Genomic DNA, 20,805 nt, shown 5'->3' with positions numbered 1-20,805 from the left:
TTGTCTAGCCAGGACTTAAAAACCTCCAAGGATGGAGAGTCCACAACCTCTTTGGGTTACCTGTTCCAGTGGTTTACTACCCTCCTAGTGAGAAAGTTCTTCCTTATATATAACCTAAACTTCTCTTGCGGAAACTTGAGATCATTGCTCGTTGTTCTGTTTTCTGCCACCACTGAGAACAGTCTAGCTCCATCCTCTTTGAAACCACCCTTCAGGTAATTGAAGGATATAGGCAAGGGACATAAATAGAAGCCTACACATAGGCTTCTACAAATGTATTTGAATCAGCCCTAAATTCTTTACTGGTTCTGAATTTCTATGTGTATAGATGATTATATCTCACTTGCTAAGGATACATGTAGTACATCACCATACAATATGGCTACAGGGGTGTAGGTTGTAGCTAAGGACATAGACAGACAAGGTTTCATAGTTGGTAAGGTCAGAAGGGACCTAAACAGATCATCAAGTCAACTCCCCTGCCATGGGCAGGAAAGAATGCTGGGGTCAAATGACCCCTGCTAGGTGATTATCTAACCTCCTTCTGAAGACCCCCAGAGTAGGAGCAAGCACCACTTGCCTTGGAAGTTGGTTCCAGATCCTAGATGCCCTGACTGTGAAGTACTGCTTCCTGATGTCTAGCCTGAACCTACTCTGAGTCAACTTGTTGCCATTATTCCTAACCTAAAGGTTCTTTGGGTAAATCTGATATAATTTATTAGATCAACTCAAATAGTTGGAAAAATTCTTCTTAGCAAGCTTTTGGGTTTAAATACCCTTCTTCAGGCTGAGGGAGCCTCTGCAGTTGGTGTGCACTCTTCCTGGATGGAAAGATAGAAATAACCTCACACAGTGAGGGAGGGAATGGGAGAGGGACAGGGTTCCACACACCATCTGCAGATGCTTTCTCAGCGTGACAAATGGTTTTTAATAGGGCTGTGCGAAACAGCACCATTTCATTTCGACTTCCATTTTGCCATTTCAAAGGAACATTGTTTGGTTTTGCTGTTCTGAAGCACTGTTCCATTTTCTTTCATTGAAACAGTGTTGCTGTTTTGACACAGTTTCAATGTGTTTTGGCATTTTGCCCATAGGCTATAATGGGGAATCACAAAAATGCCTATATCTTTGTCATTTCTTGCCCAATTTGGATAAATATTGCAGAGATTGTAGCCCCTTCTAAGGGCAGGATGTCTGCCAAGGATCAAGGCGATTAGGATGTCTGCCATGCACTGCCTGGGAAGAGCTGTGGAAATGATGAGAGAGCTGGTGGAAGCAATCGGAGAGCTAGGGAATCAAACCAGGAGCTGGTTGTCAATATCATTGCAGTCCTTCCCCGCTCTTCTTCCTACCTTAGCTTCTGTTAGCTGCAGGCAAGTCGAAACGTTTTGAAATTTTTTAAATGTTTCGAGTTCCCTCATTTTGTTTCAAAGCTGTATCAGAGCCTTTTGTTTCATTTTGATTTCATTGTTTCAAGCTCAAAACGTGTTGAAACAGCTTCAAAACAAAACACCCATCGAGATTTTGCACAGCCCTAGTATTTAAACCTGAAAGTTTGCTAGGAATAATTTTTCCAACTATTTGAGTTTGTCTAATAAAAGATATCACATTTACCCAAGAACCTTGTCTACAATATGGCTAGGAGTTGCAAAATTACAATGGGTGCGTCTACACCTGTATCATAGCTGCAGCATCATAGTTTGTGCCTGCTGACACTGCATTACTATAGCACATTGCTACAGTGACATTGCATTTCATGTAGGCATGCCCAGTAAGTTGTAACTTACTTGTAGGTACAAGATTGTATCCAGCATCCTTTTGATTTTTTTCCCTTTCCTACCTAAGTTCCTTTGGAATCCAGAAGCTTAGTCCCATCCCCTAAGAGGACCAATCTAATAAATGTCTTCAGAGAACACTTAAAACAGACTGATCAGATAAGGCCTCTTAGAAAAAAGCAGTGACAAGTACTTTCTTTTTAAAGGAAAGAAAGAAAGAAAAAGCAGGGAATGATATTGGATTTCAGTGCCAAAGCCAAAAAAGTGGTAGTCAAGTTGCTCTAAAAACATTGGATATAGAGGTCTTAAGAATGACCATGAGGGGTGCTCCTGCACAGCTCCACTGATGAGTTTCCAGGTTCTGTGTATACCAGCAGGTACAGATCAGTTAGGCAAGCTCAAGAGAAGGGGTCCTCAACAAAGCCAGGGAAATAGTGAAAATATACCCTAACTCTCCAAATGTATTCAATAGGGAGCTTACCTCAAGGCATTAAATTGTAGTAGGTGGCAGATCACCTATAAGGAAATTTAAGTCTCCCTTGGGGAGCTGGTCCCTAATAAAATGTTCTTAAGCAGTTCCCAATTACCATTCACATTTTTTGGTTACATTCTGTCTTCCAGCCTAATTGTTTTCAGCTCTGTGCAAATGGTCCTCTTGAAACACCAAGTGCATGCATGCACATGTGAATGCATGAGTGTGTACATGCATATATGTGTGTGTTAATGGTTTGGACATAATTGGCTGCACATAACAATGTAGTAAAGTTATGATGGTTGCACCTAAGTGGGCAGTAAACTTTAGTTCAGTTATCAATTCTTCAGTCACCTATCAGGAAGATTTCTCAGCTTAAGAAGCAGAAGGACCATAGTTACAGAGGCCATATTGCTTTGAGGGGAAGGCTAGTCCAAATGCTGCTTCTCCACCATGAAAATCTAAATCAGACCTGACCTAGCCCACCCTGCGCCTGCTCTGCACCACCCACCTATGCAACGTTGTGTCACCTGTTGGGCACACAGTGGGGCTTGGGCGGCTCTGCAGCTGGACTGCCTTTCTTGGCAGCCCAGGTGGCTATGGCTCCTTCCAGCTGCTGCCATGGCTGCTGGTCCCTGCCCCGCAGTTCTGGTAGGGACCCACACTGCACAGCCATGACCCTACATGACCCACACCTGCTCTGGGTTCACCTACCCAGTCTCAGCAGCCGCAGTGTGGAACAAAAGCTGTTGGTCAGTGCAGGGCAAAAGTGGCCCCTCCCCATCACTGCTGCCAGCCATTCCTGCTGCAGCTGCCCAGAGCCCATGCCAGGTTGCCCTGCATTTTTGCCACCATTACCACCACCTCTGGGCTGCCCTGCAGGGCAGCAGATGCAGGACAGCCCAGCGTGGGCTCTAGGTGGCGGTAGCAGGAACAGCTGGCAGCAGTGAGGGGGAGGGGTCGCTTTTTCCCTGTGCTGAGCAACAGCTTCTGTCCTGTGCCGCCACTGCTGAGCCTGGGCAGGTGAGCCCAGAGCAGGTGCAGGGCACACAGGGCCAGGGCTGTGCAGCATGCATCCCCAGTGGTTCTGTGGGACTGGGGCCAGCGGTAGCTGGAAGGAGCCACTGCTACCTGGGCTTCCTAGAAAGGCAGTCCAGCTGTGAAGCCACCCCAGCCCCTCGCGTGCCCAGGGGGCAGCAGGACACACCACGGCTGGACAGTGCCTGGGCCAGGCAGGACCAAGGGACCCGCCGCGGGCTGGGCAAAGACCTGATGCAGGCCGGATGCAGCCTCTGGGCCATATTTTGCCCATCCCTGATCTCAGCCCTAAGGGAAAAGGTGGTTTGCCTTTTCTGCCCTGTGGTTGGTATTCCTGACTTCTTGAGAAGTGCCTGCTTCTTTTGCTAGAAGATCATGCTCTGTTTCCCCTATTCCATGTTACTTGCATGCAAAGGGGCTAGGGCACCTATAAGGGTGATCACTAGAATTTGCAGACAAGGGGCCTATCCTTGCCTCATCAGTGCTCCTAGCTGTTACATAAGAAACCCAGATGTATAAGTGAAACATTTATTGCTCTTACATAACCCAGTTAAAATCCTTGATTTATTTCATTAGTTCTGTGTTTCAAGACAGTCTACACATGCACAACATAATTCCCATTTTAATTTTTTTGCTGGTAAAACAGTAAAAGCAAACCTCAGGACCTATTTTTCAGGCTCTGTACTACAGATATATTGAGATTATTTTGTTAAAAGAAAAAATGCAGAACTCCTTTTGGTTTATACATAAATTAGGTCCTTCCATGACTGGAGAAGTTTTAAATAGAATTTCTGTTTTATCTGTTCTGCAAAAGTTTAAAGTGGTCTTGAAGGAAGTGACCACCTAATCTGAAATACAGAATCAGAATACCGACTATGATTGTAGCCAATAAAAGGTGTTACTTTTCTTTACTCTTTTCAAATATTGATAATAAATATCAAAGAAAACTGAGAATTTACTTCAGTGCAGTGCTGCCTAACCTTTCAACTAGTGGATATGAAGTGTAATAAAACTACATTTTGTTTTAGCACATGGAGCAGCAGTAGCTGGCATGGCCGAGTTAAAGGAGGATTGAAGGGGTTTCAGAACTTCATGGTTTCTGACAGTAACATGAGTTTTGTTGAATTTGTAGAACTCTTCAAATCTTTCAGGTAAAATCTATTTTAACTGTATTTTTATTAATCTCTTTTACCATTTCAAAGATGATAAAAATCTATAAAAGACATATAAAATGAACTTTCCTCCTGTATTGTAGTGTTCGGAGTCGCAAGGATCTTAAAGACCTTTTTGATGTATATGCTGTACCCTGCAATCGCTTGGGCTCTGATTCTACTCCACTTTATACCAATCTGAAGATTGATGAAAACACCAGTGGACTCCAGCCTGATTTAGGTTTGTTAAGAAAATACCACTTAGAAAGAATTGAGCTAGTTTGAATATTGGGCTTAAAGAACAGTGCATTACAACCTTAACTAAAGGGTGGCTACCACATCCCCACAATAACAGTTCAGCCATTCCATCTATGCAAACTTAGCTCAACTAATTTAAGAAGCTTAATAAATGTAAAGGGTTTTATCAGAAGCAAATCAGGAATAGTGTGTGGAATCACTTTCATTGGAAATTTCCAAGAAGAATGTGAATAGGCATCTGGCTGGGATGGTTTAGGAACAATCAATTACAAGAACTTACACTAAATGACTCTTGGGCCAGGAACAGACTCTTGGGCCAGGAACAGACATTACACTTTTATTGCTATAGGTGGTCAGAAACAGGTGTATTCAAGGTAACAGAACAGAAGTTTGGTGCACAAAACTGGTTTATACACATAACAGAATAGAAATTCGGCATGTCTAAACTGTCTTAAAAATAGCAGAACCGAATCTAAGATATGCCGCCCTCCCCCATCCCCCAATCTAAGATATGCCGCCCTCCCCCACCCCCTCCAAAAGATCATGTGTGTTCTGTTTGCTACCAATTTAAAATATACCGCTTATAGAAAACTACATAACTTAGATCAATTCTGTCTTAGGCTTTTTGAATGTCTGTACCTAGCCTGGAGGTCTTTTCTAATGCTCATTTCACATGAGATTTACGAAAACTGCATTTTCCCTGTCTTTTTGAAATTCTCATCTAAATTTCAAATTTAAAAATTAATTTAAAAATGAGAGAAACTACATGTGAGGGATATATATCTGTGTATATAAGTATTTTAGGATTTGGTCCATAGCTATTGAGAATTAGGACTTACTCTCACAGTGAATAATATTTTACTCCTTTGAGTAATAGAATAATAATTTATAATTTCAGGTCTAACTTAATGTTTCTAAGCATTGAAATTCAACTAATTGAATATTTGTATTTCTATTTTATCTCTTAGATTTATTGACCAGGAATGTTTCAGACCTTGGTTTGTTCATTAAGAGCAGACAGCAACTCTCAGATAACCAGAGGCAAATATCTGATGCTATTGCTGCTGCTAGTATTGTAACGAATGGTACAGGAGTAGAAAGCACATCATTAGGAATATTTGGAGTAGGCATTCAGCAGCTTAATGACTTCTTAGTAAACTGCCAAGGAGAACACTGCACCTATGATGAAATCCTCAGTATTATCCAGGTCTGTAAAACAAACATCTTGCAGTTTGTCTAATAATTTTATTAGGGATATTCTTTCTTCTATGTCTTCCTCTGCAGGTGTTTGTTCTCTGTCTCCAAATCACCACCTGCATAGATATCGGACTGCCTCCTTGGAAGACTTCAGTTTGTTTAAAACTGGGTGCATCTACACATGCATTTACTTCAGCCTAAATTTACTGTGCAGTAAGCTACTGCACAATAAGGGGGTTTGGGTAGGTGTCCACACATGCAGAGATTAGGGAGCAGATTTGCTCCCAGTTCCTGCAGTTCACCCCTGGGGCTACTCGGGGGAGCTCCAGGCTCCCCCTGGTTGCTAGCCCAGAGGCTGGCAGGGAGCACCGGGACAGGAGAAAGCTGTCTCCTGGTCCCGGGGGCGCTGCCTGCTTCTGGGGTGGGAACAATGTCCCCCTGCTGTTGCAGCAGGGAGCTCCTGGCCCTGGCTCCCTGATCAGGGACATGGGGCTTGGAAAGAGCTGCAGGGGTGGGGCAGGTCCCAGCCCTCTGCCTCGATCATCGAGTTGGCAGCTAGCAGCTGGTTTGCTGCTAGCTGCCCCACCAGCAGATGGTGGATCTGCCCCACCCCTGCAGCTCTTTCTAAGGTCTGTGACCCAATTACCTGATCAGGGCATGGGCCTGGGACCTGACCCTGACTGTGACAGTTCTCAACATTGGTGACATGTAGGGGGTGCATGTGGGTTCATGTGTATCCCCTGAGATTGGCAGTGTACTCCCTGCAAAAAGCACTGCTGACACTGCTGATGGCTCCTGTGGGCAGTTGCTGCTTTCCAGCCCCTTCTTCCCTTTGCCACTGACACGGCCAGCGGTATCTGCGGGCAGTCCCCAATCACTGCTGGCCACCACCGGTCTGTGGGTGGTCGCCAACCACCAGTCAGTGCTTCCCACCCCTTCCCCCCAGCCGCTGACACCACTGTCGCTGCCTGCAGGAGCTCCCCATTCACCGCTGCCACACCACCATCACCGCCACCACCACTTGTGGGCAGTCACTGTACCCCTCCTTCCCCTGAGCCTCTGGGGGCATCCATTGTTCATTGTTCTCGGCCAGCGCTGGGCTGTGCAGGGGAAGTCTGCATATGTAGCCCAGAGCTGGCTGGGGATTGCCCAAAACAGGACAGTCCCCTGCCACTTCCAAGCTGCACATGCTTCTCCATGCAGCCTGAGGCTGGCTGGGAACTGTCCTGTTCAGAGGCAGGTCTCAGCCAGCTCCAGGCTGGGTGGGGAACTATCCCCATGCCAGCTTTGTGCTCATGGAGCTGAGTGGGGAAAAAGCTCTCCAGCTTATTCACCCCCAGCTCCATGCTTGCAGAAGTGGGCAGGGAACAAGCTCTGCAGCTGACCTTGGGGCTTAGGCTGAGAAATAAGGGTCTCCCAGCCCCCCGCTCCCTGATCATGATGGTGGGTTGGGTGCTGGGAGATAAGGATCTCCCAGACCTCATTCCGTGATTGCAATCTGGGAGTAGCAGCTTGTAGCTCCATGCTGCTGGGGCAGAGGGACATAGTCCTTGCCCAGGCTCCTGTGGCAGAGCCCACCCCAGCAGCAGGCAGCTCCCGGGAGCAGGGAGCTATCTTCCACCCCCTCATGGACAGCTGACTCAGAGAAAATTTGGTTTCTGGCCAGGCATCTACATAATCACTATGGCACAGTTACTAATGCCAAGTAAATTTGCTACTTGAATTTGCAGTTAGCAAATTTACTTGGGATTAGGGAGATTTACTATGAAGTAAGCATGTGCACATATAGACCCACATGTTTACTTCACAGTAAACTATGCCAATTCACCATTAAGTATTTTGTGTAGACCCACCTATTCTTATGTAAGGACAGCGTCCCAAATAGTTCTGTTCCAAGACAGCAAATGCTTTTCTTTCACTAATGTTCTTTATTTCCATTAGATATGATGAAGAGATGTGAATTGCATATTGTGTTCATTGTGTGTTATAAAAATAAGGCTGGGTATCATATTGTAAATTCTTAATCTCTTTATGTTTGTCTAATGTAATCCAAAATTATACTCTATTGAATTTAACAAAACTATCAAAATATTTTGAACAGTTTGCATGCCAGCAGGTGCATCTACACATGCATTAATATGCCTTTGCTACCGTGCCTTAAGTTTAGTACCTCTAACAAAAGGTACTACTTAAATCCATGGTACCTGGCACTACTGCGCAGTAGCAAAGTGCATGGTCTTTTGGTAATGCTTAACGTGCAGTAGACTAATTCTACTGCACATTAGTGTATTAGCATGGTTTTTGCCATGATGAGCTAATGCGCAGTAGAATTAAGTTACTGTGGATTAAGCATCTCATGTTGATGCGCCCAGTGTGTACAGTACAAACTCACAGCAGAGTTCAAAAGTCAGAAAGCAGAGAGGAGTCTCAGAGTGACACTTCAGAATTTTATGATACAAATCAATCCGTCACTGAACACTGGTGAATGCAAATAGTAATTTTCCTTTATCATGATAGGAATTCAGTATTATTTAAGGACAAGGGGCAAGAAAAGGGAGCCTTATTTTAGATCCATATTCTGCATTTGTAAGCTCTGTTGCATTACTAATTTTGTGTTTTAAAAAAACTTTCAAAACTTTTGCAACATCAGTCATCAACATCAATTATCAATATAGTGAAGAGACCTGAGTAACCAAAACATATAAATAGGGACCTATTCAAATTATGGTTTTGTGATTTTTGCAGAAACCACGAAAAACAGTGGTTTCTGCAAACACTGCGAAAAAGGGCAGCTTCTGCAATTTTCATAGAATTGCCAGGGGGAAAAAACTTGCTAAAAACAAAATGGTAGTTCCCTAGCAGGAACTGTTAGCAACTGTAGCCCAGCCTCACAACCCAGAGTGGGGAGGAGCCACCTGCACAAAGCGGAGCTGCCAAGATGGTGGCTAGTCCATCTACTGCTGATTGGCTGAGAGAGCTGCCTTTTGTGCAGATCTGCCAATCAGCAATAAGGGGCAGAGCCACACGAAGGGCAGCCCTCTCAACCAATTGGTGGTGAGGCCACATGAAAGGCACCCCTCTTGGCCAGTCAGTGTAGGGATGGGCTCACTGCAGAAAAACCTTGAAAATGGCACTGGGTGCTGTAAGTGGCTCACAATATTTCCTTTGCCTCAGTGCGCTTTAAATAGATCTGTACACATAAATGCAGTTTTCATATACCAACCCATTGGTTTGATGTACAAATGGTAAATAGTAAAAGTATCAGACAGCATGATTAAAATAAATATCATTCTGTTACTACTTCTTACAGAAGTTTGAACCCAGTGTCAATATGTGCCAGCAGGGACTGCTTTCATTTGAAGGATTTGCAAGGTATTAAACATATTATATCTTACTATACATGTAATGTTGTTTACATGTCTTTTGTGCTAAATACTTATCACAAAGTAACATTTTTTCTTTTCTAGATTTTTGATGGATAAAGACAACTTTGCCTCCAAAAATGATGAATCACAAGAGAATGTTGAAGAATTACAGTTTCCACTGTCATATTATTACATTGAGTCTTCACACAATACTTACCTCACAGGCCATCAGCTTAAAGGAGAATCCTCAGTAGAGCTTTACAGCCAGGTATACAGAATTCGATCGTTGCTTAGTTTTCAGCATGAACTCATTTTACTAGCAAGTCACAGAAACATGACCTTTTTGCTTTGAAAGCTGAAATGTTCTAAACCCCTGCTTATAAAATGTTGGAAAACATGTGTGGGAAAGCTGCTTGTATGCACAGTTGTGCTCAAATGCTTTTTTTCTAAAACAAAAAATGGGTTTAGTTTAAGATTCATAGCTTTTAGACACGAGTCAGTCTGACCTAACCTACTAAAATTAGACTTTCCCACAGGAAAGATGGATCTAAGATGTTAGTTCATTTAAATGTCAAAAACACTATTCAGATGCTGTACATTGTAGTGAAAAGACAAATTTCTAATAATATTAGATTTTCTGATAATACTACTTCTAGGAATATATTATGGTTTATAAGACTCTGGTGATGAACAGGAAAAAGGGATTTTTCTCTAGAGGGTTTTGGGTCTGTATTTTTTTCTGTTTAACAAATACCACAAAAACATCAAACTTTCTGTGAATAGAATTTTCATCACTCAGTTTATTAGGGATAAATTCATCCACGTGTGAAAAGCTCGTTTAGAGTTCTCTGTGCCTCTTCTGTGCTATATGTTTGGAGGAAAGTGTTGGGGGATATGAAACTATGCATAACGAAGCCCTGCATTTGTATTGTATTGGAGCCTATGGAGGAGGTTTCTGTGACAGCCCCACATAACAGCATACGAGTAGGGTTGGGAGTAGGCAGGTATCTATTATCTTTAACACTTGCAATTGCTACAGTGTATAACGGTGGTGTTGAACCTACTGCGTGTGGGCCAGAACCAGTGACTGGATCTGGCATGCCGCATAGTGGATCACTGGCCAGCAGCTTGGCCAGACATGTTCCATTGCTTACCATTAATCCCCTCCATAGCTCTCTCCCTTTTTCTCTCCCCACTTCCCTTTCCTCCCTCTGACATTGGCAGCTATCTCCATCTGCCTCCCTCCCTACTCACCTCTCCTACTGGAGGGGAGAGATGGGCTATGGTGCAGCTAAGTCCCCGGCACGCAGCCCTCTGCTCTTAAAGGTTGAGATCCACTGGTCTGTGTTCTTTTCCTGGGGAAGATTTGGATTGTGTTTCAACCCAGTGCCTAAATATACTTACTTAGGAGAATTGTGTTTCACTTCATCATTTATGGTTTTCCCAGAAGTTACACTGATTCAAGAGAGCTCTATTTGGAACACAAGGTTACAACGACAAAAAAGCTAATAGCACTTACATTAATAGATTATTTAAATAATGATGGAAATAGCAAGAATGAACAGTCTGAAAAAAATTTTCAGGCTAAAACCTGCTTCAGAAGTGATTTTGTAAGGTGTCTTGTGAAAAATTATGGGCTGGAAGTCAGGCTAAGGTACCCAAGGAAGCTTGTTCCTTTCCCAGCCCAAACATCCTCATACGATCTTCAACAAGTATTATTTTGCTGTTGCCAGGTCACCTTTTCTCAAAACAAACAAACAAAAGCCCACAGAAGTCTTGGCCAGAAAGCTTGTATGCAGTGGCCATCCCCTGGTCTAGATAAGATTGCTGTGTAGTTTACACACTTGTTCTGATAGGTCCCTGTACAAAACACTTAATACAACCAAATTTCCAGTTTCCTTGGCCCCCACAGCAATACTGTGAACTTAAAAGTTTCTCTCTATTTATCTTGGGAACATTTTGTTTTCTTCCCCCAATTTGTTCTTCATTTTCCCTTTCTCTCCAAATTTGTTGATTGCAGCTGCTGGGTCAGGAGCTTCTGTTGTCTCCTTTCAGCCCTCCTCCCAATATTCCCTGCCCCCCTCCCCCCCCGATGGTGACCTCATGGACAACCTGCTCAAGCAACTTCTCCCCATCCACCAAGTTGCTGTTTAATACTGCAGAACCTTTTTAGTTTTGAACATTGCTGGTCACCTGGGATAAATTATTAATTTCTGTTACAGGTTCTCTTACAAGGCTGCAGGAGTGTGGAATTAGACTGCTGGGATGGTGATGATGGAATGCCTGTCATTTATCATGGGCATACACTCACAACTAAGATCTCTTTTAAGGTATACTGATAGTTTTTGTACAGAAAATGAAAGAACAAAATTAATATTTTTCCTTTATATGAGGATACTAGATTGATTAAACAATAATTGTCCTTCAGAACAATACAGGTTACTAATGGATTGCTAATTTACACTACACTTGATACTGTAGTTGAATCATGAAATCAAAACTCCCTTGATTGGTCATAATCAAATAAAAAGGATGTTGTGTTTTTCACATTTGAGAACTGTGCCTATTTTTTTAACATTTAGACTACAATATTCCACATTTTTATTTTAACTGTAACTACTACATGTATCTATATTAGTTTTGTCATAACAGGACATTAAGGGCTGAGTGGAAAGCTAGGGACTCCTGCTGCTTAAATTGTGGAAACTAAAGCTATTTTGTTCCTGTGGCTGGACTGGGAAAGTATATTCCTGTTCAGTTATTCATGATCATTTCTTTATGGACACAATTACGAGCTACTTATGTTGTAGAAGAACTGAACCGTGTGTCCTTATTAAAATCTTTTGGTCTTGTAGGAAGTAGTTGAAGCTATTGATCGCAATGCTTTTATCACCTCTGACATGCCAATCATCATATCTATAGAAAACCACTGTTCATTACCTCAGCAACGCAAAATGGCTGAAATTTTCAAGGTAGGCCATAAACTGAACTGAATTATTCTAACACACAGGATGGACTTTTTTTCATGATATCTCACATATTCTCAATATTTCAGAATGTATTTGGAGACAAGCTGGTAACTAAATTCTTATTTGAGAGTGACTTCTCCGATGACCCTATGCTCCCATCACCTGACCAACTGAGAAGAAAAGTTCTGCTTAAAAACAAAAAACTCAAAGCCCATCAAACTCCAGTGGATATATTAAAGCAAAAGGTAAAATTCTTAACACATTTTGATATATAGATGGCTATTTGATGGGGGAAAAGCACTAATGCACTGTCACTTAAATGTATACAGCAGAACGAATTGAATGTGCTTTAACAACTGGAAGATTCTTGGTATATTGCCAAAGTCTGCAAATAAGGAAATGGATGCAATGCAGAGATATAGGTATAGCATCATAGAATAGTATGGCATTTTGGTTGCATGATACTTTCACTATTCTAAATAACACAACATGATGTTTTTGATAAAAGTAAATGGGGTCATACTGCAAGTCCAGGACACCATCAATAAATTTTGACTGGGAAATGGAGAGAGACCTTCAGGGTTTTGTGCATTTTTTCATTTGGTAAACTTCTATTTTTTTACTGTATTCAGATCAGGTATATTCCTACTAAACAGATATTTTCATTTGGCTAGACTGTGGAAAACTGTAACCTATTTTTATTATATGACATTTCCAATATAGGCATATTTATCTATTTAAAAAGCTGTATGTATTTAGTAGTTTAAAGGTCTTTTTCCTTCATGAAATGGTCTCTATCTTTTTTAATAGTTGCATTGAATGAAATGCTTTTCCAGAAATGAAGTTTATATCCCAGCTGTATCCACAAATAAGATGTGATACAGGCAACAGCAGCTCAAACTTCCTCAAGATTGTAGTTTCTTTTATTTTACTACACCGATCTTCAGCCTGTCATTTTTTTCCATGGACTCTATAATAACTCTGTTACTAAAGGCTTGGTATTATCATTCAACATGGAGTTAAATTGATTATTTAATGGAAAATGGAATTCCACTAAATTTCATTTGTGGATTGAATTCACTTCCCCCTCTTTTATCACTTGTGGTTAATGTAAATTCTGTGGCTAGGTAGGTGGGTGTGAGCAATGCCTTTGCTAGAATATACATTCTGATCTGTCTTCCACTCCATATGACAGTGTGCAAGATACTCAGCAGTTTCATTCAGCAAAACATCATTACCAGTAAATATGCCGTTTTGCAATGTAGGAGGAGTTTAGTTTCCTTGGAACTTTAGGGATTGTCTAAACAAAGTTCCAGCAGTTGTAATTATCCCTATATCAGCAGAGCCATACCACTACAACTTCCAGTGTGGAAAATGACGTATCCTAAACTGTGGAAAAGACACTGTAACACTAGAATAGGAATGTCAACAAGGGAAATTATACCTGTATAACAATAGTGGTGTAAATTCACACATTACATTAAACCTTTCATACTAGTATAATTTTTAGTATGGTATTTTAAGTAAGTTTTAGTATGGTATTTTATCTTGCTCTTGACAGTCTGTTTTCTCCTCCTAGGAAAGCAGAAAATCAGATTATCTATCATATGAGAAAAATAAGACACATGCAAATAAGAGAAAGTTTAATTTTTAGAAATATTTATGATTTTTTTTTAATTACTCTGACGCTATAGGCACACCAACTGGCATACATGCAAGCACAGGCTAGTAATGGTGCTAATGTTGTTAACCCCACAACTAATGAAGAGGAGGAGGATGAAGAAGATGAATATGACTATGACTATGAATCTCTCTCAGATGGTAATTATGTTTGTGAATTTTTTAATTATACAATTGTAACAGTTTTCCATATGTTCCATTATATCTTTAAATCAGTTAAGTTTGCCTTAGTCAAAAACTGAAACACAGACCTAGCACCACCACAGGATAGTGCAGTAACCTGGAGACTTTTCTCCAGGACAGAAGGTTTATAGTCACAATCTAGGCCTAAATGTCTCTTAAACATGCCATTTTCTTGGCATTCACATTGCTGGCATCCAGAAATCAAACTAATGATTGTTGTATTAATGGGTTAATTGTGGTAGCCAGCAGTTAAGCTGGTTTTTACAGACAGTCTTCAGAGCAGGAGCAGAGTGTCATTTTACTGAGTGCTTGCTTCTGGTGCTGACCACTTTAAAGATACTTGTCAGAGAAGGACTGAGTATGTCCCTAAGGTCAGTTAAGTTTCACTAGGGATGTTCAGAAGTGGCATTAGCTACTGATTTCAGACATTATCAGAAACTGTGTCATATAAAGATACATCACAACTGGCTGCAAAATTCATACCACCCAGACATACAGCAAAATATTGAAATATTTTATTTATTAAAACTAAGGTCCTGTGATGCCTGGCCTTCATACAACTGGTGAAGTTCAGAAAGTTTACCAGGTTCAGCTCTCTTTGCAGTGCAGTGCTTGTTTAAATAGTTCTTTGTTTCTCTCATAGAGATGCTAAAGAAATCAAATTAATAAGCAGACTTGGTAATCATTTCTTTGTTCATTGCTGCATTTAAGTTAATTATGGGTGAGATTCTAGTGCCTGCTCCAGCAAGGCAGCTGGAAACCCAACTTAAATTGTTACTTGAGGATTCTTCCTGTGGGGAAGAATCTGTAAGGGACGTAAGCAAAAATATGCTTGTCAGACGTAGATGCTTCTGATTTACTGGCCAGGAAAATTTTACAACTTTTCCACATTAAGTAGTACTTAAAATTAGTCAAGAGAAGTTTTGAAAAACTTGAAACAACAACTAAAAATTTGCACAGTGCATTAGACAAGGTAACCTGTGCATGGATTACTGCTTTATTATAATGGTTACCCTTTTTGTTTTGTTATTTTAAGTTACAATAATCTCTGGCAGAACTAATCTAAATAATAGTCTGAAAACTTTGGGAGATTTTTTTTATTTTTAACAAGTATTGTAGCTTTACATAATGCTTCTGATTTTACAACTGACACTTAATTTTCATTTCTTTCACTGTGTTTCTTAATTTCCTTTATTCTTATTCCCTTTCTGACTCTTCCTATAGCTGATGTCCTTAATGCTTCCCCTGCTCCTAACAGCCAGGAAGGTAAAGGCCGTTTGGTTGAGCATTTTAACTGCATGGATTTAACACTGTATTTCCAACTTACTGCAAATGCATAGTGTTATTACATGGTTCCTTGTTTTCATTAATACAGAATGTGGTAAAATATTTTCATAAGATAGGGACCTGCATTAGAAAGCATTTATATTCTAATAAGCTACCAAGGCACATATGACATACTATACATCTAGAGTGAATTTAAAATACTTCCTTTTGGGACAGTTTCCCATTATTTTAAATCATTCCACTCAAATAAATCAATTAAGCTGAATTTCTAACAAAAACATGAGGTACTCTTCTCCTTGGAGGTGAATGCTTCAGCTGTATCAGAAAGGGGTTATGTGTGTGTGCATGTGTGTGCTAACTGACAGGGGGATGAAAAACAAAATATAAAATGTAAAGCTAACTTTAAGATAGTTGAGTAGTAACTAAATTAAATTTGAACTTCTACAATTCAAGAATATTGCCTTTTAATTCAGATGGCTAGCCAATTGTTTGGCTTCTTGCTTTGCCAAAAGAAAACCTAGAACCACTTTATTTCATGGTTTATGAAATGGTTTTATGTGGTTAACCTGTACTGAACAAAAAAGACAGGGAAGAAACTTTCATGAAAGAGATGCATGCCAAGAAAAACAAAACTACATTTTTAAAAATAGAACATTATCACAGACAGAGAAGTGCTTTGACCAGTAAATATATTCTTTTGCCATCAGATAATCAGATGTGTCATTAGGAGCTTTATTCAATATCATGTTAGTTGAACTAAAATTTGCAGCCAAAGTTATTTGCCTAAATGTTAACTAAACATCAATTATTAATTAAATGCTGTTAATTTACAGATAACATTCTGGAAGACCGACCTGAAAGTAAGTCAGCTGGGGATAAGCTACAGTTTGAATATAATGAAGAAATTGCCAAGAGAATAAAGAAGACTGATTGCATTACTTACAGCAATAAAGGAAAGGTAATACTGCTTTTTCCTTTTCTTTTCCATTCCTTTCCCCAGAACACAGACCAAATTCAAGAGGTTTTGGATTGTTTAGATGACTGGGCATGTGTCTCAGTACTTTGTAGCACTACAAAAACATCATTCTAGGGGTGTAAAGGCATCCCTATAGGGGTGTAAAGGTGTTCCAGCTCCTTTGCTGGAGAGTTACAAAGTCATCTCAAAGGCAAGCTCTTCAGTCAGGAGCAAAAGGGGCTGCTTCTTGGGACCCCTTGCCCACAGGGAAGTCACCCTTCCCTCTCTACTCAGGGAAGAGGGCAGGCTGTCAGTGATCAGCTGGCAGCTTCTGAAAAGTAACAGCTGCCAAAAACAGCCACCAGTACCTGTGGAAGTAACAGGGGTGAGAACTGTTCTGGCAGTGGGAATTTGCTAACCCTTGCTCCTTTCTCTTCTCCCCCCTAACCACCTGCCTGCATGCTCTACTAATCTGGTGATTGGCAAAGCTGGGCAGTTGTACAACTACTATACCCAGCAAAGCTTCAGCTGCAACAGTGACAGAGCCACCACTGCCCAGCTCCACAAATCAGTTGACTGGGAGAGCTGGGCAGCCATGCGGCTGCTGCTGCCAGCTCCACTGATCAGCAGTGGCTCTGTCACAGCCCAAGGGCTGCAGCCATCCTGGGACGCTTGAAGCAGAAAGGCACAAGGAATTGGTGCCTTGGCTGTAGGAGCCCTGGCTCTTCCCACTACCAGCTCACTTCTGGGCAGACTATCAGAGAGCCAGCTGCTTCCCCTTGGAAGGAAGGATGGAGGGAGAGTAGGACATTGTTAAGGACATTGCATAAGTAATGAAAGCCAATTCTGTTCTCCATTTAGTTCTACCTCCCCACTGCAGGGGATAGCAGAGCTGTGCCACCATGGGGTGAGAGGGGAGCCAAAAAGCAAGTTGTGACTCAGAGTCACAATGGACTCTTGGTCTGCTCCTGGCCCAGCTTTTCAGGGGCCCTCTCTACGGACTAAGAGAAAGCATTCAATTTGGCTTATTTGTAGCAATAAAAAAACCAGCCAAAACTGTAAGGACTTCATGTTTAAGATTGTTTTTATTTGTTCTCATTATTTCAGCTGATTCATCCCTTTTTTTCACAGCCCATTTCTATGCATGCTCTTATTGTGAGAGTTTGCTGAACTGTGTAGATATCTCTTTGCACAGTTACTGTCCCCTTGAGGCTGTATTTTCTTAGTTTCCCACCCTTATTCTTCCAGATATATTCAAAATATTTAATATATTTCAAAATATTCTTCCTTTTTTAAAAGAAAGCATTTTTGTTATTTTTTTTGCTCAGTTAAAAATTACCTTCTATGGACTTTTCTTTCAGATGTTGTGCTACATTTCTAAGCTTTTTCAGTTTTAACTCTATCTCTCTAGTATTGAATGATAAGCATCAGAATTATAACAGATGGGGTTAGTTTCTCCTCAGTGGTTACAAATAACTCCAGGGACAGTTAGCATGTATCAAGGTGCTCAACCCCACTCCCATTAGCCAGATCCAACCTATAGAACTGTGTGATCTGGCTTATGGGGCTCCCCAAAGGTATGGAAATTTGGCAGTGGGGAGCAGTGACAGCATTAATAGCTGCTTCTCTTCAGCCAAATTTTTGGAACCATAGGGAGCCTCACAGTCGAGATGATGTGGCCCTGTGGGCCAGACTGAGCCAGCATGTGGCCAGATGCAGACACTTGGGGTTGGGCCAGCACACGGCTGGATCTGGGTGCACGGGATTAGGCTGGTGCTCAGCAGGATCTAGGCACATAGGATTGGGCCATCATATGAGGCTGGGCCAGTGCATGGCCCAGCATGCTGGATTGCACCCATGGACTGACTTCATGTACTGACTTTATGAGGGATCCAGTTCATAGACCGGCCTGCACTACTTGTCCATCTCATGACAGTGGTAAGGCTGGGTGGCACTGAGATAAATCACTCTTGTTAATAAAGGAAAACGCACACTCCAAATTACTGCATCAAGGTCAAATTGAACATCAGCCCTTCCGGCTGAACTCCCAACTCTGCACGTGTGTGTGTGGCACAAGTTACCTGCACGCTGGAATAATGGACTCTCACTTTTTGTCAAATAAATAAATGAGAAACCGGTTTTAGGAAATAAATCATTTGTCTTTATAAGTAGCATGTGTGCACTGCTGCTTCATGCTGATTGAATTTGCTGATAAGCATGTACCAGAGGTGGCTAAAAATAAAGTTTTGGTGGGACAGGCTTGCTTCAGGCTCCTAAATGGCAATTTCTTTATATATATGTAAGGCCTTCATTCTGCAACTGCTTGTGTAGTGCTTAGTGGTCAGCCACAGCAGCTGAAGTAGGTGTGTATGGAGAATTTATATATCTGGGGACACATGGGCTACAGCCTTGTCCTCAGGATGCAAATGAGCTGTGTTGATACACATTCTGCACTCAGACCTCACTTCTGTTAATAGGTGTACATCATTAGGAGCCAGGTTTTTTAAAGTCATTTAGATGGCTAAGATGTAAAGAGATTCCTAATGGGCTTTTCAAAACCAATGAGGTACCTAAGTCTCCCTTGAGAGAGATCCACTAGGACCGAGATATTTGAAGTTTTTTAGGCACCTACCTCCCACTGAAATAAATGGGATTAGGTGTCTAAACAGAGTTAGATACTTTTCTGCATATTTCAGTACTTACCCAGTTTTGAGAATCCGGTGCTTGATATTGCACAGCAGAAGTGCCATTAATGCAGGTTCATATTTTGCTGCAGTCATGTTTTGTACCTCATATTTATACATATAGCATCCCATACCTGAATTGTACAAGATGAAGCCCAAGATGTGTAACCTGTATGGGTATGTGCTGTGTTCCCTGGCACAGTCAAACATTAAATCTATGGGAAGTTACTAAGATAAATAGGATATCAATCCTCTTACTCAAGATTGTCTATTTAAGATGCCATATAACCAATATGAGCACATTGTAGTACAGTGTTTCTCAACCTTTTAAGTAGCAAGTACTCCATAACTTCTGAAAATTTGAATAAGTACCCCAACACTTAATTTTCCAGGGGATTTTATATTTACAGACTAATGTGAGCCATATGTTGGAAGAAGGGCTGCGTATATAAGGCCATGATATGACAGATGTCTGATCTGGTGTGGGTAGGGATGCTACCTTTTACACCAGGGGTGCTCAAGAATGTACCTGGGCTAGAGGTGATGTTGGCCAAAGCTAGGAGGGCTGCACCCAGTGTCACGCAAAGCGTAGCATGCCAAATTATTGTTGGGGAATTTAAAGCGCCGCGCAATGTGCATTGCACCAATATTTTTACCATAGTTTTGAGAGGAGAAAGGGGTAAGAGAGGGAAAGGGAAAAGAGGGTGACAGAGACAGACAAGGATACAGGGAGAGAGAGAGAGAGCAAGACAGGGAAGTTGGGAGGGTGAAGAGAGAGAGGGAAGGGGGAAGAGAGAGGGGACAGGTAGCAACCGTAATTGCGGAGCAGGCAGGTGGTTGGGGTGATAGGGAGAAACAGAGGCCGTGGACCCTGGGCTATTCCTAGTAGGTGGCTGGGAGACTGCAAGGCCTGCTGCAGGCAACCCGGGCTCTGTGGCTGGCACAGCTAGCCAGAGCCTGGACTGGCTGCAGCCAGGAGGCTGCAAAGGAGTTGCTCCAGCATCCTGCAGCTCCAAGCAGATGGCAGGGGGGAGGGGGCTCTGAGGCAGTGCAGCCCAGAAAAGCCCTGTGCCACCACCGGCACGCCTGTATCCAGCCTGGGCTCTGAAGAGCTGCAGTAGGGAGGCTGCAAACAGCTGCACTGGACTCCACAGCCTTGGCATCAGCTCCATTCCAGCAACTGCACATGCCTCTCAAAGCAAAGAGCAGGTTTGTCCCTGCTCTCTGCTCTCAGGCACACATGTAGTCACTGCCAGCATGGAGCTGATGATGGGGCTTGGAGCCGAGCACAGCTGTTTGTAGCCAGCTGGGCTCTGGAGCAGCTGCAGTAAGCAGGCTACAAACAGCTGCACCAGGCTCCGTAGTCCCGGCATCAGCAACACACACATCAGAGCAGAGAGTGGGCATAAACTTGATCTCTGATTTGAGGTGCACATGTAGTCACAGGCATGGAGCTGATGCTGGGGCTGCAGAGACTGGTGCAGCTGTTTGCAGCCTGACTGCTGCCTGCTGCAGCTGCCCCAGAGCCCAGGCTGACTACAGGCGGGGCTAGTGGCAGCACAGGGCTTTTCCCGTTTGGTGGCAGCGGTGCTGGGTGGGCAGCGAGAATCCCCTCTCCTATCACCACAGCCTGCCCCAAGCACTGGGAAGAGCCCAGTGCCACCGCCAGCCCTCCCGTCCACAGTGAACTGGGCCCTGGGCAGGCTGGGTCATGGGGCCAGTCCCCACAGTGCAGGAGGGAGTGGGGCAATGTCCTGCCCCTCCTACACTCTGGGGCCCTCAGTTTGCCCC

General features: G+C 42.4%; 1 protein-coding gene across 2 annotated transcripts in view; it reads left to right on the top strand.

The window, feature by feature from the left end:
- The window catches only part of PLCE1 (phospholipase C epsilon 1), a 343,905-nt gene that overhangs the window by 285,443 nt on the left and 37,657 nt on the right, over nt 1-20,805 (top strand). Inside the window, exons 13-23 of one of the 2 annotated variants that reach the window (XM_090058650.1) lie at nt 4,314-4,436; nt 4,541-4,677; nt 5,663-5,901; nt 9,202-9,263; nt 9,359-9,524; nt 11,479-11,586; nt 12,112-12,228; nt 12,312-12,470; nt 13,920-14,046; nt 15,313-15,354; nt 16,209-16,333. In XM_090058650.1, the coding sequence (XP_089914776.1) occupies nt 4,314-4,436; nt 4,541-4,677; nt 5,663-5,901; nt 9,202-9,263; nt 9,359-9,524; nt 11,479-11,586; nt 12,112-12,228; nt 12,312-12,470; nt 13,920-14,046; nt 15,313-15,354; nt 16,209-16,333 (1,405 nt within the window). The remainder of the gene's footprint in view (nt 1-4,313; nt 4,437-4,540; nt 4,678-5,662; nt 5,902-9,201; nt 9,264-9,358; nt 9,525-11,478; nt 11,587-12,111; nt 12,229-12,311; nt 12,471-13,919; nt 14,047-15,312; nt 15,355-16,208; nt 16,334-20,805) is intronic. The other variant, XM_090058651.1, reaches the window with a different exon arrangement.

This window comes from Crocodylus siamensis, chromosome 7 (genome assembly GCF_052110815.1).
Source record: "Crocodylus siamensis isolate JL-2025a chromosome 7, ASM5211081v1, whole genome shotgun sequence".
Taxonomy (NCBI): Eukaryota; Metazoa; Chordata; order Crocodylia; family Crocodylidae; genus Crocodylus; species Crocodylus siamensis.
The sequence above is the reverse complement of the archived record's forward strand: the minus strand, read 5'-3'. Positions and strand labels throughout refer to the sequence as shown.